Genomic DNA, 25,406 nt, shown 5'->3' on the forward strand with positions numbered 1-25,406 from the left:
TGGGAGGCAGAGGCAGGTGGATCTCTGAGTTTGAGGCCAGCCTGGTCTACAGAGTGAGTTCCAGGACAAGGCTCCAAAAGCTACACAGAGAAACTCTGTCTTGAAAACAAAACAATACTAATACTAATGAAATAATAATAATAAGCAGGATGTCTCAGCACCTGAAGGAGACTGCAGCCAAGCCTGAGGAGCTGAGTTCGAGTCTGAGGCCTACATAGTGGAAGGAGACAGCACACTCCTACAAGTTGTCCTCTGACCTCCACACACGTACTGTGGCATGTGCAGGCCCACACACATGCACATGCAAAGTAAATAAATAAATACATGTTTTTTAAAAGGTTCTTCTGAGGCTAGACGGACAGGTGAGTGTTCAAGCAAGCTCAAGATGATAATGGGGGGATCTGAGCATAGAAATCACAACTGTCTGTTGTAAAACATTTTTAATTTTTTTTGTCTAAAACATTTTCAGAGTGTTTCAGATGTTATGAAGTTATAGTACTCTTTAAAAAAATTAAGATGGGGTCTCCCTGGCTGGCTTGGAACTCACTCTGTAGACCAGGCTGGCCTCAAACTCAGAGATCCACCTGCCTCTGCCTCTAAAGTACTGAGATTAAAGGAGTGTACCACCTCTACAAAATAAGAGGGGTAGAGGGCACTATCTGGAATGTTGCTTTTATTGTGCAAATAAAGGCTCCTCTGTGCCCTAGGGTGTCATTTTTTTGTTGTTTTGTTTTTGGGGGTTTGTTTGGTGGTTTGTTTTGTTTTGTGTGTGCATGTGTGTGTTTTAAGGGGTTGTCCCCTGTTGGCAAGCACTCTGTGACTGAGCTACAGTCTAGCCTAGGCTTTTCATGGTCTCCCCAGCAAAGACAAATTCCCCAGGGCAAGGGCCCTGTCTTAGTTCAAAGGCTGGAATTGGGGAACTGGAAACAGACTGCAGTCTTTGCCTGTAGACACCCCCACCTGCTTGACACTGGAGGGGAAATCCTACAGGCAGCTTCCCGGACACTGCAGCTCTCCTAGTGCCCTGGCTGGGATTTGGGAAGCCACAGGGAGACCATGAAAATGTGAGGTAGCATCCCATGTGGAGTTCAGTAGTGCCCAGATGCAGGCCTATAGCTTCTGGTGAATGACCCCTAGTGTGCCCTTGCCCTGAGGAATCTCCGTGCACCAACGAGGGTAATACAGACATCTGTGCTAGCTTGTGAGACAAGTGGGCACGAGGAGGCTTTGCACAGCCCTTGTGGTTGGCACTTGTTACCCCTCTGTGCCTGAGCAGCTCCTGAACCCTGGGATTTCTGTGTCTCTACCCACATCACTGAAGAGGCTTGTCCATCTGTCCGAGAACCTCCCACCTGAGCTTCCGTCTTCCACTTGTCCAGTCGTTTCGCAGTCCCCTGCCTCCCCCTCTCCAGCCAAACAAGAGAGGGTTTGCAGCACCAAGGCTCTTCCTTTCCCTCCACTAACTGCCCATGTGTTTTCCAACAGTGCAAGCCTCCATGAAACTCCTTCCTACCTGGGGATAACAGAACTTTTACCTAATTGGGCAGTCGGAGGGTTCGGTGAGATCATGCCTGGAAAGCACCCAGCATGTCTTTATTGCGCAAAGGACACAAGCCACCATTGTCTCTTCCTGCGTACCACACACCCCACTGGCGGCTGATTCCTTCCCAGCTGCCTTTCCCAGTGCTGAGCACAAACACTGCCAAGTGTGCCTCGACTCTGGGAGGCACTGCTCTCTTCAAGCCAGTCAGCCTGAAGTCCCCGGCAATTTCCATCCTGTATGGTAAATTTCCAGCTCCTTACACCAAGTGACAAGAGACAGTGCGAGCCCCCCACCCCAACCCTGTTCCTCTCTCTCTAGGGAGCACAGTCAACCATGATGAGAAAGGACAGTGTGTTCGTGTTTATTCACAAAGCTCAAAGCAGCCCCCTTAAGGACACCCGGAAGCTCTCCCCCACCCCCAGCTCCTCCAGGCTATTTCAGCTGATGTGACAGCAGGAACAACGTTCTGGTGCCTGGGCATCAGTTTAGGGCATGATGGCGGCGATGCTCTGGAAGAGAGGAGAGGAGGGTAAATAAAGTTGCGTGGCCACTAGGGGACTGAGATCTGGCCCCTGTTCCACTCTGGAGACATGATAGGGAGACCAGCTGTTTATCTTGGAATAATGGGGAACCAGCTCTCCCGGGGAGATGGGTTGCAGGGGAAGGTACTCTACAGAAGTCCTGGGTGTTTCACCTCAGAGGATTTTCTGCCACTCCAAGTTAGGGTTGTCACTCACCCTGGGCCCTGGGCCCTAAGCTCAGGAAGCAATTAATAGCAGTTTCTGCTCAATCATGAAGACCAGAGTTTGGATCCCAGCACCCACATTAGGCAGCTCACAAACACCTGTAACTCCAGCTCTAAGGGATCCAACACACAGTGGACACACACACACACACACACACACACACACACACACACACACACAATTTCAAATGTTTTTTAAAAAGACAAAGCAAGTCTGTGGACCTAGACTAAGGACCCGAATCCCACAGGGACCTCTATACTCTCAACCTAGAAGGAAGCTACCTGCCAAGCCAAATTACCACTCCTCAGCTCACCTATGCAAAGCAACAGGGAAGGGTAGCAAAGGCATTCACAGGAGGGCTAGTACGAAGGAGAGGCAGCTAGTCACTGGGAATGGGAGGAGAGATGACAGGGAGCCCAGATGGGCACGTGAGGAATGGTTTCAGCATCCCCACCCTCCCTGGCTCCCAGATGCTCCAGTGCCCTGGAGGTGATTTCTGTCAGCTTATGTTTGTTTGTTGGGACTGGAAAGTACCCAAAAGCTGCAAGTAGGTGATGAAAGGCCAGAGCAGAGCCAGGAGAACAGGTTGGATGGTCTCTACAGAGACTGAGTCTGTCCCAAAGGACGCTGACTGCAAGAAAGCTATAGAAAGGGAATTCCAGGTTGAAGGGTGGGGAGTGGGGATCATGTGGGCACTCACCCTCCATAGAGCTGGGAAGCTGATAAATGGCTTGTTGACTGAGGCCTGGAATTCAAGGACAAAGCCAGTCACTGACCTTCAATCAACCATTGTCCTTGGGAAAGCCCCAAGTAGCCTCCACTCCCCTCTCCCGGCTCCAAACCCATGTTACACCCAGAGACTCACCCCAGATACTACTGTAGTGGTTGCGGCCCCTCCGTGTTGGCTTGTGTACCCGCCTTGATGAGTGCCCTAAAGACAAAACCCAGATCATCACTACCACCCCTTGACCCGTGAGGGTCTCCCTCATTCCTTTTCCTCAGAAACCGGGCCCCTTGTAAGACGTCTGGGTCTGGGGTAGGAGCCCAGGCTGATCTTCTGGGTTCCTTACTCACTGTCCTGAAAACAACCCAGAGCCCCAGCTGCTAAGCCGATTGGGAGAGGTGGACAGGACTCCAGGAAGGATGTCTGTCTCTTGTTGTCCTGCCTCACCCAAGCTCTCCTTAAATTCAGTGTTAGAGAAATGTTTCCATCTTGGAGAAGGAGCCCTCAAAAGACCCACACAAACACCACCATTCACCCTCAGCCTGATTTTTAATCACTTTTCTACAGTCTAGCCTCCAGCCTAATTCAGTTCATCCCCACTCTTGATTGCAGTGGGCCTGCCACTCAGCATAGCTTCCCCAGTTGCACCCCACCTTCAACTGCTCTTGCCCCTCTCCCAGCCTCCACTTGGGTGTCCCACTCAGGGTCTTGTTCTTCACCCAGGACTCTCTCTAGTCCTCTCTTCCCCAGCCCAGCCCTCCATGGCTCCCTCCAAGCAGCAGATGTGACTCTGGGCTCTGAGACCTGGACCCATCCTCAGGAAGGTGTCCCAGCTTGCTGATCTCAATGACTGCCCCTGGAGCGTGGAGAACTGGGAACTGGGCCGTGCCAAGGTCGGCCTGGTACTGGTCCCCAGTCCTCCTCGGCCCGCTCTGTTGCTGCTTGCATGACCTCCAGCATCTGTTCCCTCTACAAATGGGTAAGAGAGTTCCCCAAACACTCCCCGCTACCCAATCTGGAAGGCAAAGGAAGACAACCACCTTATCCACTGGGCACTTGTCATGAGACCTTGGTGAGTCCCCTTGGCCTCTCTGAGTCTTAGTCTCCTTCTCTGAATGTCAGAGTCAGCACCCTCATCCCAACCAGCTCAGAGGCTTGTTACAAGGATGCAACACCTCAGAGCCTGTCGCCAAAGGGCCTCCTCAGGCTCTGGGGTTCCTCAGTCTCTACCTGTTTGTACAGTGTCTCAGCTCAGAACTATTTCCTGGTTCCAGGAGAGGGGACAGGTTAGGGCCCCTCATCTAGGAAGACAGCTCCCCGATAATGGGACTGAGTCCCTTCCACCTTGTCTCAGGTGAAGCTTTGCAGACAAGATGGTTTAGTCCATCTGACCAGCTGGCCACCAGCTCTGTAGTAATAGAGGTGGAAGGAAGAGAGCCCAGTGTTATGGCTTCCCAAGGGTTTAGCCTCTTCCCTCCCACAACCCCCTTCTCCCCAGGTTCCCCACCTCTGTTCACCTACATTCAGCAGCTGGTTGGCCTCCTTGCTGGCTTGGTTGACCCCATTATGAACATCTTGCTGCCACCTGTCCATTTCCTTCCAGGCCTGGCCAGCAGCATGGTGGACACCTTGGCCAAGCTTCTCCGCTTCCTTTCCAGCCTGGCCAGCAGCATAGCTGACCCCTTGGCCAGCTTTCTCTGCCTCCTTCTCAGCCTGGTTGACCCCGGTGTGGACCCCTTGAACCACTTTCTCGGCCTCCTTTCTAGCCTGATCAGTGGTATGGTGGGCACCCTGGCCAAACTTCTCTATCTCCTTCCCAGCCTGGTTGACTCCAGGCTGCATTACTTTGTCTCCCTCTTGCCAAGCTTGCCCTGCCGCATAGTAACCATGGCCATGGCCATGGCCAAACTGCTGTGCCTCCATTGCAGCATGGCTCAGTCCCTGATTGGCCCCCTGTACCACCCTCCCTCCCTCCTTCCCAGCCTGACCAAAGGCATTGTGAACACCCTGACCAAATTTCTCTGCCTCTCTCCCAGCCTGACCAAAGGCATTGTGAACACCCTGACCAAATTTCTCTGCCTCTCTCCCAGGTTGACCAAAGGCATGGTGAACACCCTGACCAAATTTCTCTACTTCTTTCGAAGGCTGACCAAATGCATGGTGACCATCCTGACCAAATTTCTCTGCCTCTCTCCCAGGCTGACCAAAGGCATTGTGGGCCCCCTGACCAAACCTCCCTGCCTCTTTCTCAGCCTGACCAAGAGCATGGTGGGCCCCCTGACCAAACTTCTCTGCCTCTTTCCCACCCTGACCAAGAGCATGGTGGGCCCCCTGACCAAACTTCTCTGCCTCTTTCCCACCCTGACCAAGAGCATGGTGGGCCCCCTGACCAAACTTCTCTGCCTCTTTCCCACCCTGACCAAGAGCATGGTGGGCCCCCTGACCAAACTTCTCTGCCTCTTTCCCACCCTGACCAAGAGCATGGTGGGCCCCCTGACCAAACTTCTCTGCCTCTTTCCCACCCTGACCAAGAGCATGGTGGGCCCCCTGACCAAACTTCTCTGCCTCTTTCTCAGCCTGACCAAGAGCATGGTGGGCCCCCTGACCAAACTTCTCTGCCTCTTTCCCACCCTGACCAAGAGCATGGTGGGCCCCCTGACCAAACTTCTCTGCCTCTTTCCCACCCTGACCAAGAGCATGGTGGCCTCCCTGAGCAAACCTCCCTGCTTCATTGCCCGCCTGGTTGACCCCGTGGTGGACCCCATGATGGATGATGTTGTCTGTCTCCTTCCCAACCTGTCCAGCGGCGTGGTTGACCCCATGGGTTAACTTCTCTGCTTCCCTTCCTGCGTGTCCGACGCCATTGTTGATGCCATGGGCTACCTTGTCCAAGCCATGGTCCAACTCCTTGCCGGCCTGGCTCCCCATGTGGCTAAGTCCATCAAAAACTTTCTCCACTTCCCTTCCAGCTTGCGTGATCCCATTATTGATGCCTTCCAGGGCCTTGCCCACCTCTCTCTCCGCATTGCTCAGCCCTCGGCTGAACCCTTCTATGACCTTCTCAATGGGATCATCATGGGCGGCCCATGCAGGCAGAGCCCCCAGGAGCAGTAGGAGGCAGCAGGACCTGAGCAAATCGGCGAGATCCATGTTGTTGGGAAGGCGGGGAGGATGCAGAGAGGAGCCGGGGGAGCGAGGCCGCTATTTATCCTTTGCTTCCCTCCCTCTTCTCCACCCACCATGACTCAATTGCCCCTGTGAGACTCTGACTTAGTTCCCAGTCAGGGAGGTGTTTCCCAAAGACATTTGGAGTTGAGCAATGAAAAGGAAGAGGAGAAAGACAGGATGAATCATAGAGAAGATCCTAGCATCTTTGCTCTTTGACCCGCTCAGGCCCTCCACCCCAGTACAGGGTTCTGCCCTGCCCAGCCCCTCCTGTTTGTCTTTCTCCCCCACTGGCCATCCTCCTTGCTCTTGAACCCACCGTCAGGCATCCTCCATACCTAACCATCTTGTCAGCCCTCCTAGAGATCTAAACATACAGCTTGCCCAGCTGGATAATTCTGGAAAAGTGGAAAGCAGTCAGAGGGGAGGACAGAACCCCAGGAGGTGAGGGAGTTACCCGATTTTGTTCTTGGGGTCCCCTCCCCCACCCCCTCTCTGCTCCAGTTCCTCCCACGGCCCTCTCATTACTGCCTGACGGCTTTGCCCATGCCTGGAAGCCAGAGTGTCAGCTTGTTGACTCCACCATTCTACACCTGGCTCAGAGGGCCGCATCACAGAAAGCCAGCCCGTCCTGACCACCCCCAGGCACAGTGTGGTATTACAGGTATGACAATTATGTCCTGTGACATCATCCTTCTCTTTCTACAGTAATTATTGCAATCTTAAATTGCATTTAGTTTTTAATAGTGTGTCTCACCTTCTAGATTGTACACTTCCAGCAAACAGGCCCTTTGTGCTGGATACTGCTAGAGCCCCAACTTGCGGGACATAACTGGGGCTCAGTAAGTATTCATAGATGGCACACACAGATGGATTGGAAGTCAAGGGGATATATAGTCCAGGCCTGAGCCCATCTCACAGGGTGCTGGAGGGAAGAGGTACCTGGGTCCCCAAAGCTGCATGGGGAGAGCTGCAAACTTTGAAACAAGGATCACATGTTCATGACAGAATCCAGGCCTCTTTCCTCCCAGCCTGTAGGCAAGGGCAGGGGGACTGATTGTCATGAACTGGGAGAGGACGCAGTGGTACCTGAAAAGCCGGTTGAAGCAGCCCTGGGGAGAAGCTCCGAGACCTGGTGCAGCAGCAGCTGTCTCAAATATCTGGGCTGGGGGCCAGGACCTTTTTCTTCCTGTCTTCCTCCCCTGGAGCCTCCAATGCCCTGACCTGAAGCCCCAAGCATTGCCCTATTGGCTTTGGTTATGAAGGAAGCACCTTGGAGCCTGGCCTGGGGTTGAAGTCTAGCATTAGAAGGAAGGGTAAGCAGTGGCTGCTGGATCTTCCCCAGGGTGTATAGCTGGGGGGTAATTTAGAGGGAGGCAGACAAGAGCCAGTGGGTGGGGGACAGTTGGGTGAAGATATTTAGGTTTTAATGCCAACAGTGAGGCTAAGCGAGGGGGTAGCAGTGGGAAGGTCAGGCATGGAGGAATGCATAGGGTGTGCACCAGTGTTGGTGGTAGAGTTATGCGTGTGGGTGCCCAGGTGTGGCTGAGAATCAGCACGTGTTTTCCACTTCAAACCAGGCCATGAGGTGGTCCCCTTAAAGAAACAGTAGCCACACCCCAAACCAAGCATCCCAGAACCAGGGACCCTGGAGTCTCTGCCTTCCCTGTCTCTGACAGCAGAGGGTGGCTAATTGGGACACTCGGCAGAGTGGATCTGTTACCCAGTTTCCGCTCCAATGACAAAGGCAGATCCCTACGCAATCTTGGGCGTGACACTCCAGCCCGAAGCATCTCTCAATGATGGAGAGTCAAAGGCCAGGCAGAGAAGTGAGCCAGAGTGTGGTGGGGGATCAGACCCCTGGTCCGCCCTAAGAGAGATATAAAAGGTATCCTGTCTTTTCTATGTTTTGTTGTGACAGGGTCTCACATAGCCCAGAATGACCTGGAACTCATCCTATGTCGGAGGCTGGCTGGCCTTGAATTCTCGATCCTCCTGATGGCTGAGTGCTGGGATTGCAGGCACATACCACCACTCAATAATTTTCTTTTCCAGCCTTCTCTCCCTCCATCAGCCCCTCTTCTCAGCTTTCTGTCCCCATTTGCCAACGGATTCAGGACATCTCATCTTTCTCCCTAACTGGTGCCAGCAGCCTCTGGTAATCCAGTTGTGCTGGTTCTTTGATGCCAGTGGAAGAAGTTCAGAATTCGGGGTATCACATTTTACATCACAGTGCCCTAAAGAAGTATGTAATATATGTTCACACAAGGTGTTTGCCTGTCCAAGGATGTCACAGTGAGTGCCCGACTCGGCCCCCTCTGCAGAGGGACTGCCTAGGGCTCCCCAGCTCAGGCTAGGGTCTGCCACAGTTAGAAAAGTAGATACCCCATTAGCCAAGGGCAGGCATCTATTCCCTGGTATTTGGCAGATCGGCCCACAGCATTGATCTGAAGCAGCTTGTTGGGGGAAGAGCTCCTGGCTCTTTCCTCTCTCGTCATTAATAGGATCTGTTACTCCTAATGTCAGATCCTGGGGAGTTATGTGTCGTTTTTGTTTTGTTTAACCTAAGACCTCATACTGTAGTCCAGGCTGACCTCAAACTCATGGCAATCTTCCTGCCTCAGCATCCCGAGTACTAGGATTACAGGCACGAACCACTGCACCCACATGGGGCGGGGGTTGATGTGGTTCTAGCTTTGGTTTTATGAGACAGGACCTCTATATGTACTCAGGCTATCACAGATCTCTTAATCTGTCTGCCTGAGCCTCACAGGGGTTGAGAAGACAGGGTATATGCCACCAGACCAAGGAAAACTTCGCCTAGTAACATCTAGATGGCTCCTGCCACACATACTGCTTCCTCACACATGCTAGGCAAGTGTTTACAAGGTTATATATACCCTAAACATTTTTATATTTTATTTTATTCAGTTTTATTTTTTGAGACAGGGTCTCACTTTGTAGCTCTGGCTGGCTTGGAACTCACTATGTAGACTAGGCTGGCCTCAAACTCCCAGAGATCTGCCTGCTTCTACCTTCCAAATGCTAAGAGTGAAGGCATGCACCACAGACCTTTTAAAACAGTTTTATTTTGAGACTAAATTAACCAGGCTGGTCTCACACTGTAGCCCTGGCTGGCCTTGACCCCATAACCCTCCTTCCTCTGCTGCAATTACAGATCATGCCCGTCTCCCTCCAATTTATTTTTAGTTTACTTCTTCAGGGCCATCCAAGCAGGAGATAGCCTTGCTGACTCCTGTCCCACAGCTGGTTCTTGACATGATGTGGTTCTGGCTTTGGTTTTGTGAGACAGGAGCTCTGTGTGTAGTAGCCCATGGAGAGCTCCCATGGGGACTTGGGGTTGGAAGAGGTTATGTCATTGCATGAATCTGGGCCCTTCCACCCTTCTCTCTAGGACTGTGACTGGTACCTGTAGCAAAGCCCCACACCCCCTTGGTCACAGCTGCGTGTCAACCGGCCCTGCAGGTGAAGGTGCCTGACAGTGAGTCACTAAAATGCAAGCAAGGCCTGGGGCTTGAGGGGACACTTTCCCCTTGCTCTTTCCTAGACACTTCCTGAAAGCCCAGCCTTGTAAACTAGGCATGGGGGCCTGCAACAGTAATCCCAGGACCCAGGCAAGAGGATCGCAGCAACCTTGAGGCCCTCTTCAACGACATAGTGGGATCTGTTCTCAAGAAGAAGATAGGACCTGGAGTGAAGTGTAAATCTAATAAATCTTATCAATAAAAAACAGGAGTCAGATATTGGGGTAAAAACCTGAAGGATCAGAGAAACAGGAGAGCAATCGCCAGTTGCTTCCAACCTCCACTGTTCCTCCATCCAAAAAAGGCCTAGAACCTCTCTCTGGCCCGCCTTATCACTTCCTGTCTCCTCTCTGTACAGACCTCCAGACCTCTATGGTTAACCAGTGGCTAGCTCCGCCCTCTGACTCCAAGCAAGCTTTGTCAGAACACAAACAAAATATCACACAACATTGGAGAGGTGGCTCAGTGGCTAAGAGTACTGACTGCTCTTGCAGAGGACCTGAGTTCGGTTCCCAGCACCCACAGGATGGCTCATGACCATCTGTAATTCCAGATCTAGGGGATTCAGCCCGAGAATGCACACAGTACACAGACATATATGCAAGCAAAACTCTCAGATACATAAAGTAAATATTGTTTTAAAAGGAGAGGGAGAAGGACCAGTCTGTGGCAGGTGCTGCCCCAGATGGCTGAGGGACACCTGAGGACACAGCACATCCAGAATACACAGTGAGAGTGACATGGAACAGGACATCAGTAGGTGCTAAATACAGGAAAACTACAAGGCAAAGAATGGGCTGTTGTAAGAAGACATGGCTTGGGGCTTGCTTTAGGACTGGGGACCAGAAAATACATGAGAGCTGAGGGTTGGCTCAGGGGTAACAGGCGATTGCTGCAAAGCCTGAGGAGCTGAGTTCACTCCCTGGAGCCCACGGTTGGAAGGAGAGGATCAACTCCCACAAGTTATACACCAACCTTACCAGTGCTTCCTAGGTATTGCAGCGATGGGTTTGGTTGTTTTAATATTTTATTATTTTACAAGCATGGGTATTTTGCCTGATTGTGTGTCTGTCTGTCTGTGTCTGGGGCCTGTGGAAGCCAGAAGAGGACCTCAGATCCTGGAGTTACAGAAGATTGAGAGCTGCCATGTTAGTGCTGGGAATCGAACCCAGGTCCTCTGGAAGAGTAGTAAGCACTCTTAACCACTGAGCCATCTCTCCAGCCCCTTGTTTGTTTGTTTGTTTTGATATAGGGTCTCACTATGTAGTCCAGGCTGGCCTTGAACTTACAGAAATCCTCCTGTGTCAGTCTCCCAAGTGCTGAGATTGTTGACACGGCATTTTTGACCAATTGAACATCTGCACCAACCCTGAGTCCACACATGCTCCAGCTCCGTTTCTTCAACAGCATAGATGGCTGGGAATAGTTGTTAGCAGTCGTCGTGAAGGCATGTGTGGGCTGGAGTGTGGGGCCACAGCAGAGCAGAATAAACATGCCGTTTATTCCTCTACCCCCAGCCAGGAATCAAAACCAGGTGTGCACGTCAGACAGGCCGCACATTTAACATGAGATGACTTACTAGGCATGCTAGCTAAGTGCTCTATCACTGAATGTCAACCTCAAGCCAAAACTTTAAAAAAGTTATTATTTTAATCTATTGTATTAATATTTCTAATTTATGGATATAATTTATTGTTTATATTTGCAAATACATTTTTAAATTTTACTTACTTCTGTATGAGTATGAGTGTATGCCCATGTGAGTGCTGGTGTCAATTATCCTGGAGCTAGAGTTATATGGGGCTGTGAGCCGTTCAACAGGTGAATGGGGATCTGAACTTTATATATATATATATATATATATATATATATATATATATATATATATGTTGCGAATTATAAAGTTAAAAGAATCATGGCAATTTTCTTCCCTTAATAAACAAAATCTGGAGGGAAATATGATTTATTTATGGAGTGAGTAACTTCCAAGTTAAACGTGTGACTGAAGACAGCACAGCTGGGTAGGACATTTGCTAACAGGCCTGACGAGTTTGGAATTCAATCCCCAAGACCCACAGGGTAGAAAGAGGGAGCTTACTCCCAAATGTTATCCTCTGGCCACCACATGTGTGCACACGCACACATATCACAAATGAATGTGATTTAAAATTCTTAAAAAGTGTCACACACACTTGTGGTCAATGGGACATAGTGAATAAGACAAAGTCCCACCCTTTCAGAGTGTGTAGGTGAGCTTGTTTAGGAAGGGTTCTTGTTCTGCAGGGCTGTGTAGTTCAGGCTAGCTGGCTCACAAGCTTTTAGAACTACAGATGCATGCTACCACATCTGGCTCTGTGTGTGTGTGTGTGTGTGTGTGTGTGTGTGTGTGTACACTGATTGGGATTTTTTTTAGAATTTCTTATATGCATAAAATGTACTTTGATTACGTTTATCTATACCCCACTTCTCTCAAATCCCCTCTATCTCCCACCCTCTACCAATTTCATGGACATTTTTTAAGTTATTTTTATTTTATATAGTGAGTGTTACGGAATGTTCCTTTACATTGTGTCACTGTGACTGGTTTAATAAAGAGCTAAATGGCCAATAGCTAGGCAGGAGGTATAAAAGGAACTTATGGACAAAGAGAGCTCTGGGAAAAGGAAAGATGGAGTCAGAGCCAGAGGCCAGATGACCAGGATGGATATAATGGAGATGAGGTAACGAGTGCTTAGAAGAATGTAGATGTAAAAATATGGTTAATTTGTTATAAGAGCTAGTTAAAAACAAGCCTAAGCTAAGGCCAAGCTCTCACAATTAAAAGTCTCTGTGTCATTTTTCTGTGATTTGGGGGCCCCACAAAAGTCCATCTATGCCTGGTGGTGGTGGCACACACCTTTAATCTCAGTACTCGGAAGGCAGAGGCAGGTGGATCTCTGGGAGTTCAAGGCCAGCCTGGTCTACAGAGTGAGTTTCAGGACAGGCACCAAAACTACACAGAGAAAGCCTATCTCAAAAAAAAAAAAAAAAAAAAGTCCCTCTACATATGTTTTGCCTGCATATATGTACGTGCAGCACATGAATGTAGTATCTGAATAGGCCAGAAGAGGGCATAGATCCCCTTAGAACTGGAGTTACAGATGGTTGTAAACCACTGTGGGTGCTGGGGACTGAAGCCAAATCAGCTATAAGAGCAGCAAGTGCTCTTAATGGATGGGCCATCTCTGCAGCCTAGTACCCTTCCTATCATCTATCTATCTATCTATCTATCTATCTATCTATCTATCTATCTATCTACCATCTATCATTTATCTATCTATCTACCTATCTACCTATCATCTATCATCTGTCTATCTACCTACTTACCTACCTACTTACCTACCTACTATCTGTGCATCTGTCTCTATTTTGAAGCCCACACTGATTCGTACTGCCAATAGATTCACGGGTATGGGATCACCCAGCAGTGTTTGGTGTACAACCCGAAGGAAAACTGACTCATCCTTTCCCTGTCTGCAGCTCCTGAGCTAGGGGTTGGTTGGGGCTTGTGGGCCCCTCCCCCATCATGAGAATGTTGACTGCCTTGATCTTGGGCAGGCAACTGTGCCTGCTGCTGAGTTCGGGAGTGCGGCTGTCCTGTCATGTCAGGGAGAAGCCGTTTCCATGCTGTCCTCCCAGACCTCTGGATCCTAGAGTATCTCCTTCCTCTCCTCCGCCTGGGTGAGAAGAGCTACTCCTAAAACCCTGGGAACCCAGGTAGCCAAGGGGAGACTTGGGAGGGACTTCCTAGGCCTTTCCAGACACTGGGAGAGCCAGGGAACCTCCTCAGAGATCCAAGACAGCAAGGCACAGGTGGACCAGGGGAGGGAGGAAGGGAGACAGCAGCATGAACAGCTGTGTGAGCCCAGCAGATTCCACTCTAGATGCCAGAGTGTGGCCCTGAAATACTCAGTGTGAGATTCCCAGAGGCCTCTGCGGGCTAAGGTCTCCAGCCTGCACACCACTTCCTCTGTGATGTCACTGGACAATGTGACATCATCGAAGGCTCTGGAGACATAACCAGCCCCGGGGAGCCTCACCCCTCAGTACCATCTCAGAGGGGCCCAAGGCAGCCAGGTCTTAAGACCTTAGGCCATGTCAAAACGTGATGTTGTCCTCACCAACGTCACTGTTGTCCAACTACTGAGGCAGTCATGTCCAGGTGAGGACAGCCTTTGGGGGTGACCCTGGGAAGAGGAGGAAAGTGTAGTCTGGGAGTCAATATACCCTCATACAGGATGCTCAGAGTCCTGAGACCCTCCCACCACCAGAATGCTGATTGCTACGTGCCCTGGAGGAGCAGGCCAGGGGGCAGGAGGAGGGGAGCCCTTCAGGCAGCTTCCAGACCTCTTTCCTCCAGGAGTCCTTCCCTTCCCACTCCCACTCATCTCCTTCCTCACCCAGAGCTTCTGCACAGGAGACCCCGGGGAGGGGGGAAGGGGAGGGGAGGAGAGGGGGGAGGGGAGGAGGGGGGAGGAGAGGGGGAGGGGAGGAGGGGGGAGGAGAGTGGGGGGAGGGGGAGGGAGGGGGGAGAAGAGTGGGAGGGGAGGGGAGAGGGGAGGGGAGAGTGGGAAGGGAGGGGAGAGGAGACAGGAGAGTGAGAGGGGAGGGGAGGAAATAGGAGAGGGACATTGTGACATCATCAAAGGCTCTGGAGATATAACCAGCCCCAGGGAGTCTCATGCCTCAGTATCATTTCAGAGGAGTCCAAGGCAGCCAGGTCTTAAGACCTAGAGAGGGGAGAGGAAGGGAGAGGAGAGGAGAGAGAGGGGAGAGAGGAAGGGGGGGGAGAGGGGAAGGAAGGAGAGGAGAGAGGGAGGGGGGAGGAGAGAGGGAGGGGAGGAGAGGGAGGAAGAGGGAGGGGGAGGAGAGAGGGGAGGGGAGAAGAGAGGGGAGGAGAGGAGAGGGGGGAGAGGAGAGGGGAGGGGAGGGACAATGTGACATCATCAAAGGCTCTGGAGATATAACCAGCCCCGGGGAGCCTCACGTCCCAGTACCATCTCAGAGGGGCCCAAGGCAGCCAGGTCTTAAGACCTAGAGAGGGGAGGGGAGAGGAGAGGAAAGGAGAGAGGGGAGGGGAGGGGAGAGGGGAGGGGAAAGGAGAGGAGAGAGGGAAGAGGAGAGAAAATATTCTTGGGCCTCAGTATTGCCCAACTAAGTCTGATTTTTCTAGAAAGAGGCCTCCCTGGGTGAGTCTTATCTTTAGAATAGGTTGGAGCTCACAGAACTAGATCTATTATCAGATCAAGAAATCATCTTTGAAATATTAACATGTAAGAGTGCTGTGTACCGAAGTAGGCGAGCAATTGTTTAACAGGTTGGGGGGCCCTGGATTTACCCCGGCACTGAAACGGGGGGGGGGGGGGGGGGCTGTAAAGCCCCACAACTGTAGTCACAGCATTGTGGAGGGTGAGGCACAAGGACCAACAGCTTGAGTCCAGCCTGGGTTAGCCCCTGTCTCACGAAGGAGGAAGGGAAAGAAAGGGACAGCGAGGGATATAATATGTGTGGGATATTTTATCCTCATTTCACAGAGTAAGAAACTGAATCACAGAAAATACGTCCTCATGTAACTGCTAAACACTCACACACTGAACCTGAAGTTAGGGAGAGATCCCGGCACATACCTTGTGGGGTTGTTTTGTTTTGTTTTTTGAGACAGGGTTTCTCTGTGTAGCCCTGGCTGTCCTGGAACTCACTCTGTAGACTATGATGGCTTTGAATTGACGGAGATTCTCTGGGATTAAATATGTGCCCCGCCACACCTGGCTACCTGGCACACGTTTTGACCTCGGTGCTCTCTCTTGTTCTCTGGCTTGGGGGATTTGGGAAAGAGACACTAGGCCACGCAGCTGGCCCCTAGAAAGCCAAACTTTCTCCTCTTTAAAAAAGAAAAAAGAAATTGGCATTTGTGTGTGTGTGTGTCTGTGTGTGTGTCTGTGTGTCTGTGTGCAATGCTCCCATATGGGAGGCACTCTCACACATTTGTACGTGTGTGGAGGCGGAGATCAGGATCCCAGGACTCACACTCAGGTCAGGAGCGGTAGGGACAGTTACCCATTACACCATCTCATCCATCCCCATATCCTGAATGGAGTGACCCAGCTCACCACCCCCTTTCCGGACCCTCTCTGCTCCCCACAGTGATTAGATCGCCACCCCCACCATGTCCACCTGAGCCCAAAATTGAGGAGCTGCCACCTAAGGTCGAGAATCCACCGCCGCCACCACCACCTCCTCGGCCAGAGCCCGTCAAAGAAGCACCTCCCATTCCTCCACCGCCCAAAAAGCCAATGAAAGAGCTAACAGTGGGCATCAATGGGTGAGTCTACCTCACCTGAGTTGATGCTGGAGCCAGCCCCAGAGGCTGACACTGTGGCCTCCTCCGGTCACCATGGGCTGGGGGCATCTTCCCTCTTCTCACTGGGCCAGCAAGGGCAAGTCAGTCCTTGGAGAACTCACTTCTAGGAGACAGTATTCAGATACAGGCCCGAGGTAGTTCGAGGCTGCAGTGGAGACCTCACCAAGGCCCGGGAGGGAAGCAAAGGCTGGCCACAGGAAACCTCTGGGAAGAGACATGGGAGTGAGGCTAAGTGACAAAAGTCACCAGTCTCTCCACTGCGGAAAGTCCTCAAGGTCGTGGGGCAAGCAAGTGTCCTAGCATGGGAGGGACATGCTTCGTATATTCAGAGACAGCAGGAAATCTGCACAGCTGTAAGGACAATTGGGGTGGGGGTGGGGGTAGAGAGTTCTTTAAGACCTGAGGCACGATGGTAAGGAATATAGCTCTCATTTAACACAGAGAGGTGTGAAGTTTCCCTGGATCCACCCAGCTATGGGAATGAGAACGGGACATTAGCAAGGTATGGTGGTGTGTCTAGAACACTAGCAACTAGGGAGGCTAAAGCAGGACTCCCAAATCCAAGGCCAACCTGAGCTATGTATTGCGAGTTCCAGGCTAGTCTGGGCTACAGAGTGAGATCCTGTCTCAAAAAATACAGAACAAAACAATATGAAAAGGAGCTGGAGGCTGGGAGGAATAGCACACACCTTTGATCCTGGCAGAGGCAGAGGGGCAGAGAGGAGAGTGTCGAGAGAGGCAGAGGCAGAGGCAGAGGCAGGCAGATCTCTGCGAGTTCCAGGCCAACCAGGGCTACCCAGTGAGACCCTGTCTCAAACAGAAAAACAAAGGAGGTACAGGGGGTGAGGGTGAAGGTATATAAATTGGTGGTAGAGTACTGTCTAGCGTGCGCAAAGCCCTGGGTTTGGTCTCCGGCACCACACACACACGAAAGTAATACAAATAAAAATGAAAATAGAAAATAAAAAGGAATGGAGAGAGGAAGAGGGGAGGAGGGGAGGGGAGCGGAGGGGAGGAGGGAAGGAAATGAATGAACGGGGTGGGTGGGGCTGGGAAATGGAAGTACAGGTTAAGAGCTGAGCAATCTCACCTGGACAAGAGATGAGACACACAGAAGTGGCCGCTTCCCACACCCACACCGAGGACCTAGACCCCTTGAGAGAGCTTCATGATGTCTCAGTCTGTTTTCAGTGGCTATCCCTCAACACCTGATACTGGGTCATTTCAAAGGAAAGAGATTTCTTACAGTCGAGAGACTGGGGGAGTCCAACATTGGGATGAAGCATCTGGTGGGAGCCTCCTCACCCGTGGGGACTCTGCAGAGTCCTAAGTGCACTAACGGCATGTCCGATAGAGTCAGGGCCAGCTTCCGGGTCTCTCTCCTCATAAAGCCACTAACACCACCTTAGGGGCCCCACCCTCCGAACTAAATTTAAACTTAATACCACGAGAGGATTAGAAATGATCTGTGTTTGTGTGTGTGTGTGCATGCATGTATTCGTGTGTAGGTCAAAGGACAACTTGCAGGAGTCAGGTCTCTTCTTCCGCCACGTGGGTCCCAAGGATAGAACTGAGAATGTCAGGCTCGGCAGCAAGCGCCTTTACCCCCTGAGCCACCTCGCCAGCCCTCAGTTTCCATCCTTTTAATACGCGCAATGGTTCAAAGTTCAACATGAACTTGATGGGACACTGACACCATGACATCCCTGTCACCCTGCTCCCATACCCATGCCCTATTTTATATGTTCCTGCTTGGACAGATTTGGACGCATTGGCCGTCTGGTGTTGCGAGTCTGCATGGAGAAGGGCATTAAGGTGGTGGCAGTGAACGATCCATTCATTGACCCAGAATACATGGTAAGTAGCAGGTGGAGAGAGGGACCAGCAAGAGTGGCACCTGAGTTGGGGAGAGGGTTCCAAGAGCTGTATGGAAAGCCTTGCAGAATCTTCCCCAAGGTGGGGACTTCTCTGGGGTTGCTGGCTCTGCCACCTAAGATGAGGACCCTGTTCTGTCTACTGCAGGTATACATGTTCAAATATGACTCTGTGCATGGGAGATACAAAGGAAGCGTGGAACAAAAGGATGGAAGACTAGTTGTGGATAACACTGAGATCCAAGTGTACCAGTGGTAAGGCCTGAATGTCTCACACACCATGAAGTGGGGAGGTTGTCATCCCATGCTACAGCTAAACTATATGTGCATGCCTCTAGGTACTGTTTAGAGAGAGGGTCTCGGGAAGCTCTCTGATTCCTACAACAGTTAAGAACAGCCCATGGTTCTTTAGTGTTTTGTATCTAACACACATCTGCAGGTGTTCTCTTGGGTATATGGGTTAACTGTGCCTTGTCTCCTGCTTCCCCTGAGCCATCAACCACCCCCCTCTCTATGGCAATTGATCCAGCTCCTACCCAGCATCCCCTGAAGCCTTTTGAATCCTCCACCTAACCCCCCATGCTCCTCAGCACCCCAAATAAGGCTCCAGCTCCCAGTGTACACCATGCACTATGCATCCCACCCTGCAATCTCTCTGTGCCTCATCTGCCACCCTGGTCATCACCTCTGGGGACCCTGGGCCTGCACCTCTTACACATAAGCAAGGTCAACTTCATAGTGCCTACCTCACACAGCTTCTGCTGATGGGATGTCCCATAATTTGCAGATAGATTCAAAATCTATATATCAGACAGTAGCATGCCAGGTGTGGAGTATACACTCATAACCCAGGCACTTGGAAGGCTGAGACAGGAGGATTACTCAAGTTCTAGGTTAGCCTGGAGCTACATAATAAAATTCTGTCTCCAGGAAAAATAAACAATGACATGTTACTTGCAAACCCTAAGAAACAAACCCTCTGTAGCCCCATGCAAGGTCTTCTGGCTCCTGCTCAGGCAGAACACTCACAGCTTCCCTTTTAACTTACTGAGGTATAACTAAGTTTGGAGGGACTGACGGGAGGTAGGTACTAGGGTGTCCGGGAAAACAGAAGCTGCTTGCCCTGAGTTTGAAATCATGACCCCAAGAGCAATTCCAGTGGGTCAGCTTATCAATCACCCTAAGTCCCTCTGCATCTGTCTGGGCATTTGCCAGCGCTGCCCCCCCCCCCACTCCCCACAACACTCCCACTCCCATACTGCTGGAGAATGAATGGCCTGATAGCCACACTTTCAGTTTTGAAAAAGTTTATAAATTATATATGGCAAGCCAAAGTCAAAAAATAAACAGCAAGGGATGGATAGATAGATAGCAAAATGTCAAATCAAGTGCTCAAAACATCTGGTGGAAATCAACTGGGGATAACCCAAGAAGATTCAGTTCCCAGGCAGGGCTGGTGGAGCTTCTAAGTAAAAGAACAGACAGTAACAGAGAGCGATGAGACATGGTCTAGTCAAGGGCTCACAACACCCAGCAGAGAATGACTGGGGAAGTGGAGGTCAGAGCTCTTGACAGCTTTCTCTCATGGCACAGCTTGTGTACCAAGGGATAAACACTAGCAACCTCCGTTCTCAGGGACTGTGCTCTTACCCTTGGGCTATTTTACTGGTCTCTTCTCTTCTGTCACAGAGAGGAGAGGGGCCAGTCCATCCCTGGACAAGGGGTCTTGAAGAACGTTTAACATAAACATGCTTGGGTCTTGAGCCAGCTTCTCAGTGAGCCCAAACAGCACGTGACAACCTGCCAACAGAATATACAATACAGTTGCCTTCCCACCCATGCAACTGAGTGAACGAATCTTCAGACCAGACCTGTAGGCATGAGGGGCTGGGCCAACTCAAGTATTGTTTCAGGAATTGAAGTACTCCTAGCTTGAAAGCCAGAAAACGAGTGCATCAGATAAAGGCTACCTGGGCCAGACGGTGAATGGTGTGGGCTGATGGAGCAGAGGGAGAAAGGAGCCATGTTGTCCAGAGAAGAGAGGGGAACTTGTGCATTCATTCATTCCCACACTGTAGCTAACTGGGGGCAGAACCTAGGGCTGGCTAGCCTGTGCTCCCAGCCTGCTGTCACCGCTGTCCTGACACGGGCGTTTCTGAAAAAGGAACACAGTGGTGGTTAACAGATAAATACCTAAGACTGAAGGCTCACGACAGCTTAGTGTCCATGTGCAGAGTGACTAAAAAGAAGAAGATGGGGCTAGGCAGGCAGCTCAGCAGTAGAGTATGCTCCTCTGTGTATAAAGGCCTGGCATCAGTCCTCAGCACCACAAAAATTAAGTGAATATGCATCAGTCGGTGCTGGAGACAGCTCAGCAGTTAAGATCACAAATTGCCCTTTCAGAGGACCCAAGTTCAATTCCCAGAACTCCCAACAGTGGTTCATAACCTCCTGAAACTACAGCTTCAGAGGATCCAGCAACTCTCTCTCTTTCTCTCCTCTCCTCCCCACCCCCTCTCTCTCACACATGCGCGCACGCGTGCGCACAGACACACACACACACACACACACACACACACACACACACACACACACAGGACTTAAAATAAGTTATTTTAAAATGTTTAAATATAGCCAGGTAGTGGTGGTGTACGTCTTTAATCCCAGCACTTGGGAGGCAGAGTCAGGTAGATCTCTGTGAGTTCAAGGCCAGCCTGGTCTACAAAGTGAGTTCCAGGGCAGCCAAGGCTACACAGAAAAACCCTGTCTCAAAAAAAAAAAAAAGTTTAACTAGATACTGATTGATTAAATTCTTATGGCAGAAACAGATCCAGTCATGTGGTATGGAATGATCCAGAAGTAGAGCCAGAAGCAATTGTAAGAACAAACCTCTCTGTCACATCATAAATTCCATGAGGGACAAGCCCACAGATGGAGTAAGCACTCAAGGAAGGGTGCTTGACAAGTTTCAGATAAAAACATTTGGGGAATATCAAGGCGAAACTGATCATGATGGTGCTTGTGCACTCGGCAGGCTGAGGCAGGAGGATCCCTGAAACTGCAGACCAGACTGGGTTACGTAAGACATGACCACCAACCAACCAACAAAACCCAAGTGAAAATGCAGACTGTAAAAGAGAGGAACAGAAAGCCTTCGGGGGAGGGGGTGTCCTACTGTCGATGACTGGTCACTGCCTGGCCACAGGGTCCTTCCACTGCAGTCTTCCCACAAGCTGTTGTCTGACGTGGGTGTCTGTCCTTGGGGTCTTCCCAAGGACATCAGTGGTGACGGCAAAAGGCTACAAGGGTTCACGTGAAGTGGTCAGAGCTGGGGACCAGAAAGGAGCATTGCCAGTTCTGGTCTCTCTTGGGCATTGTCAGAGAAGTTCCTGAGGGTGTGGGAGCCAGAGCTGAAGATGTCAGTCTGTCTAGACACTGCAGGGTTAGCAGACAAGACAGGAAGAGCTGCCGGGCAGTGGCGGCACACACCTTCAATTCTAGCACTCAGGAGGCAGAAGCAATCTCTTAGTTTGAGGCCAGCCTGGTCTACAGAGTGAGTTTCAGGACATCCAGGGCTATACAGAGAAACCCTATCTCGAATGCCCCCCCAAAAAAGAAGAAAGAAAAGGAAAAAAGGAAGGAAGGAGAAGAAAGAGAGAGTGATTGGTGTGGCCTGCAAGAGGGCACCAACCTGGAGCAGGCAGGGACAAATGGAGTTATGGGATGGGTGTTAGCAGGTCAAGGCACCAACGCCTCTTGGCTTGCCTGATACCCAAGCAAGGAAGACTGACCCAGCCTTCCCACCACCCACAGCAAAGACCCCAAAGACATCCCTTGGAGTTCCGTAGGGTGTCCCTATGTGGTGGAGTCTACAGGCGTATACCTGTCCACGGAGGCAGCTTCGGTGAGTGGGGGAGAGTGCCCATACCTGTCTAGGAAGAGGGGGCAGTGGTGCTTGGAGACCCTAGCCCTTGTACTCTATCACTAGGCACACATCACAGCCGGTGCCCAGCGTGTGGTAGTCACTGCGCCCTCCCCTGATGCACCCATGTTGGTCATGGGTGTGAATGAGAAGGACTATAACCCTGGCACTATGAACATTGTCAGGTACCTGGGCTGACAGCCATCCTTGAACATGTGGGTGGTACCAGCAGACATGCCAGGCCATAGCACAGGGAACACTTTCTCCCCACCCCAATTCCACTAGATCTCTGGAGTCTTTCAGATCAACTTTCTCCCACTTATCAGTCCCTAAATCCCAAGTCCTCGTGTTAATTTCACCATGAAACTACTAGGAATGTTCAGTATCTAGAGGACATGCCTACGTAGCATTCCCCAGTGGCACTTCCAATGGCTCCTTTATCTCATGGCACTCCCATTCCCATCCCATGGCATCCCCAGGAAGCCCTCCCCCCTCCATCCTCACATCTCACAAAGCCAGACCTGGTTAAGTAAGAGTAAGGGTGGGGAGGTGGCTCTGCCACTCATCTGGCACACCATGGTCATTCCAGCAATGCATCCTGTACCACCAACTGCCTGGCCCCCCTCGCAAAGGTTATTCATGAACGCTTTGGGATCGTGGAAGGGCTAATGGTGAGTTGGGGCAGAAAGGATGGCAGGGAGACCAACCCCTTCTTCCCGGGCCTTGCTTAAGGTATGGAGTTAGCAGGGAGAGTGGCTTGGGAAGGAAGCCCACCAGCAGGGCACCCCTTGAAATGCTCTGACAAGGACAGGCCCTGGCCTCCAGGCACCCTTCCTATGATCTGTGGTGGTGGCCCTGTTAGCCTCCACACCTAGACCACCTCCCAAGTCCTAGAAGAAGGAGGAATGAGAGCTTAGGAGCAAGAAGGCTTCATCTTGATCCTCTTGTTCCCCAAGACCACAGTCCATTCCTACACAGCCACTCAGAAGACAGTGGACGGGCCATCCAAGAAGGATTGGCGAGGTGGCCGCGGTGCTCACCAGAACATCATCCCATCCTCCACTGGGGCTGCCAGTGCTGTAGGCAAAGTCATCCCAGAACTCAAAGGGTATGAGGATACAATGCTGTAACCAGGGTGGGGACATACCCGAGGAGGACCTCACAGGTCCCAAGGCAAGGGGAGAATGGAAACAGAAGTCCCTGCGCTCTGACTCCCACCCTTACTGTGAAATTCTCCAGGAAGTTAACGGGAATGGCATTCCGGGTGCCAACCCCAAACGTATCTGTTGTGGACCTGACCTGCCGCCTGGCCCAGCCTGCCTCCTACTCAGCTATCAAGGAGGCTGTAAAAGCAGCAGCCAAAGGGCCTTTGGCTGGCATCCTTGCTTACACAGAGGACCAGGTAAGGACTGAGGAAACCTTAGGGGAACCCCTGGGAGAAGGAGGAGTCCCACTCACCATGGAACTATTATGCATGGGCCAAAATAGGAATTACAGGCCAGCTGGGCATCATGGAGCACACTCAAGGAGGTGAGTCTCTGAGTTCCAGGCCAGTCAAGGTTACATAATGAGACCCTGTCTCAAAAAATAGACACACAAAACCCGCAGGCCAGGGAAAGTAGGTCTTTTTGCCTGTGTGCCTTGACACTGTGCTGCTTTGATCTACCAATGTTGTTTTTCCTCACCACAATGACCAGAAGTCACTCATGTAACCTACAGCACATGCTGTCCAAGAAAACAGTAACTTAAGAACTAACTCCCAATGGAGCTTTTACTATCCAGGGTCTGGAGTACAGAGGTGCTTAATACACGCTTAGCGAAAAAAAGACACCAGTTCTTATTTTTTAAATTTTTTTCCTCAGGGTTTAGGCCAGGTCAGACACCTTTCCTGGGAGCAGACTTCACAAGTGTCATCTGCTAGGCTCGGGGGTGGTGGAGGAATGCACACCTTTAGTCCTAGCAGTCAGGAGGCAGAGGCAGGCAGATTTCTGTGAGTTTGAGGCCAGCCTGGTCTACAGAGCAAGTTCCAGAGCGTCAAAGAGGCCCAGTATCAAAAAAAAAAAAAAAAAGTTATCTCAGTCCTGCAGTTCCTGCAGGTCTGCCCTCAAGTGCCAAGATGTCATCTGAATGGTTCAAATCAAATCAGTCCAATGCCAAAAAAAACCCTCCTGTGTCCTTAAGGGCTGCAACCCTGAGTCTGTGCCAGTAGCTGCTCCTACTTCAAAGATCCTACTCATAAGACCCAGGCTCATGCCATCCACTGCTTGCATGTAATGTTTCTTGGAACAGCATTAGGACAATGTGGTCTGAGTCATGTGCCTCCCACCCACCCACCCCGCCCTGTGTACCTGTGTGGATGCATGGGGAAATGTGTACAGGTACATGAGCAGTGGTGATACATGTGTGGAGGCATGAAATTGACATGTCTTATTTCACTCCACTTATTTACTGAGCAGTGGTGATACATGTGTGGAGGCATGAAATTGACATGTCTTATTTCACTCCACTTATTTACTGAGGCAAGCTGTAACTGTAGCTTGCCAATTTCAGCTAGTCTAGCTAGCCATCTTGCCCCAGGGATCTTCGGTCTGGATCTGGAATGCTGGGATTACAGGTGTCCACCACATGCCCAGCCTTTGGGGATCCAAACTCAGATGCTCACACTTATGTGACAAGCACTTTTACCCACTGAACCATCCCCCCAACCTATGTCTTTTCTGATAATCCCCGAGACGTCTTGTCACCAACACAAAAGAACTCTATCCAATATGCCAGATGACTGAATGACAATGTGGTCTGAGAGTCAAGTCTGGGCTTCTGGAGGTCCTTACTCTGCTACATGCTACATTTATCTTTGAAATTGTCACCTAGGTGGTCTCCACGGACTTTATCGGCGATCCCCATTCGTCCATCTTCGATGCTAGGGCAGGCATCGCCCTCAATGACAACTTCGTTAAGCTCATTTCCTGGTAAAGGGGAAAGATGCCGGAAGATAGTGGGAGAGGCTAGCAGGAGGGCACACACACACACTGATGCCTCCTTCCTCCCCTCCCCAGGTACGACAACGAATATGGCTACAGTAACCGAGTGGTCGACCTCATCCGCTACATGTTTAGCCTGGAGAAGTAACCCGGAAGGCCCCTCCTTTCTTCTCCGCGCACCTCACATTCTCCCCTCTTGGTCCCCTTAGAAGGAGGTCGCGTGGCTCTCGCGGCACCGCGGAGTCAACAATGAAATAAAAACCAATGCGCGCACAGCTTCGTCCTCTTGTCTCTGCGCCGATCACCGTGCGTTTGGGGTCGGGTTCTCGGATAGGCGAGAAAGAGGTGGCGCTTGGTTCCGAGCCGGGTACCACTTAGGGAGAGCAAACGCACCTCTGCCATGGAGGGCAGGTGCTGTCGAAACACCAGTCCTCAACAGCGTCAGGCTCTGGAAGCCCGGGAGCGGGGCAGGCGATGGGCGCTCTGACGTCATGGCGCGCGACGTG

The 25,406-nt window shown here is 51.1% G+C and overlaps 2 protein-coding genes across 9 annotated transcripts; one reads left to right on the forward strand and one right to left on the reverse strand.

Annotated features, from left to right (window-relative positions):
• Positions 1 to 1,893: 1,893 nt before the first annotated feature.
• Sbsn (suprabasin) lies at positions 1,894 to 25,376 on the reverse strand. 8 transcript variants are annotated; one of them, XM_052761839.1, is made up of 8 exons: positions 24,787 to 24,990; positions 19,968 to 20,152; positions 19,648 to 19,797; positions 16,100 to 16,327; positions 4,535 to 8,048; positions 3,155 to 3,220; positions 2,990 to 3,034; positions 1,894 to 2,052 (listed from the first exon to the last, which is right to left on the reverse strand). In XM_052761839.1, the coding sequence occupies exons 5-8, from the start codon at positions 6,161 to 6,163 to the stop codon at positions 2,029 to 2,031; spliced, it is 1,764 nt and encodes a 587-aa protein (XP_052617799.1). In that variant the 5' UTR covers positions 6,164 to 8,048; positions 16,100 to 16,327; positions 19,648 to 19,797; positions 19,968 to 20,152; positions 24,787 to 24,990; the 3' UTR covers positions 1,894 to 2,028. The 8 variants fall into 8 exon arrangements, 7 of the variants coding, with proteins under 7 accessions (XP_052617799.1, XP_052617796.1, XP_052617792.1 ...); XR_008223057.1 differs by lacking the exon at positions 4,535 to 8,048; XM_052761836.1 differs by lacking the exons at positions 1,894 to 2,052; positions 2,990 to 3,034; positions 3,155 to 3,220 and adding an exon at positions 25,294 to 25,373 and having other exon boundaries at positions 3,231 to 8,048; positions 24,787 to 24,885.
• On the forward strand, positions 17,243 to 25,048 carry Gapdhs (glyceraldehyde-3-phosphate dehydrogenase, spermatogenic). Its single transcript, XM_052761957.1, has 8 exons — positions 17,243 to 18,252; positions 21,811 to 21,901; positions 21,986 to 22,104; positions 22,509 to 22,590; positions 22,876 to 23,027; positions 23,159 to 23,321; positions 24,791 to 24,888; positions 24,976 to 25,048. Exons 1-8 carry the CDS (start codon positions 17,852 to 17,854, stop codon positions 25,046 to 25,048), a joined length of 1,179 nt encoding a protein of 392 aa, XP_052617917.1. The 5' UTR covers positions 17,243 to 17,851.
• Positions 25,377 to 25,406: the final 30 nt, after the last annotated feature.

The sequence above is a fragment of the Peromyscus californicus genome, unplaced genomic scaffold (genome assembly GCF_007827085.1).
Source record: "Peromyscus californicus insignis strain IS unplaced genomic scaffold, ASM782708v3 Scaffold_4__1_contigs__length_199733344, whole genome shotgun sequence".
In the NCBI taxonomy this organism is placed as follows: domain Eukaryota; kingdom Metazoa; phylum Chordata; class Mammalia; order Rodentia; family Cricetidae; genus Peromyscus; species Peromyscus californicus.

What these genes read in the sequence shown, in the direction of transcription:
- Gapdhs (XM_052761957.1), top strand. Translation starts at nt 17,852, where the DNA reads ATGCCCTATTTTATATGTTCCTGCTTGGACAGATTTGGACGCATTGGC. An exon ending in GGATCGTGGAAGGGCTAATG is followed by an intron (nt 22,591 to 22,875) that starts GTGAGTTGGGGC and finishes TTGTTCCCCAAG; the next exon opens with ACCACAGTCCATTCCTACAC. An exon ending in GTCATCCCAGAACTCAAAGG is followed by an intron (nt 23,028 to 23,158) that starts GTATGAGGATAC and finishes GAAATTCTCCAG; the next exon opens with GAAGTTAACGGGAATGGCAT.
- Sbsn (XM_052761837.1), bottom strand. Translation starts at nt 6,163, where the DNA reads ATGGATCTCGCCGATTTGCTCAGGTCCTGCTGCCTCCTACTGCTCCTG.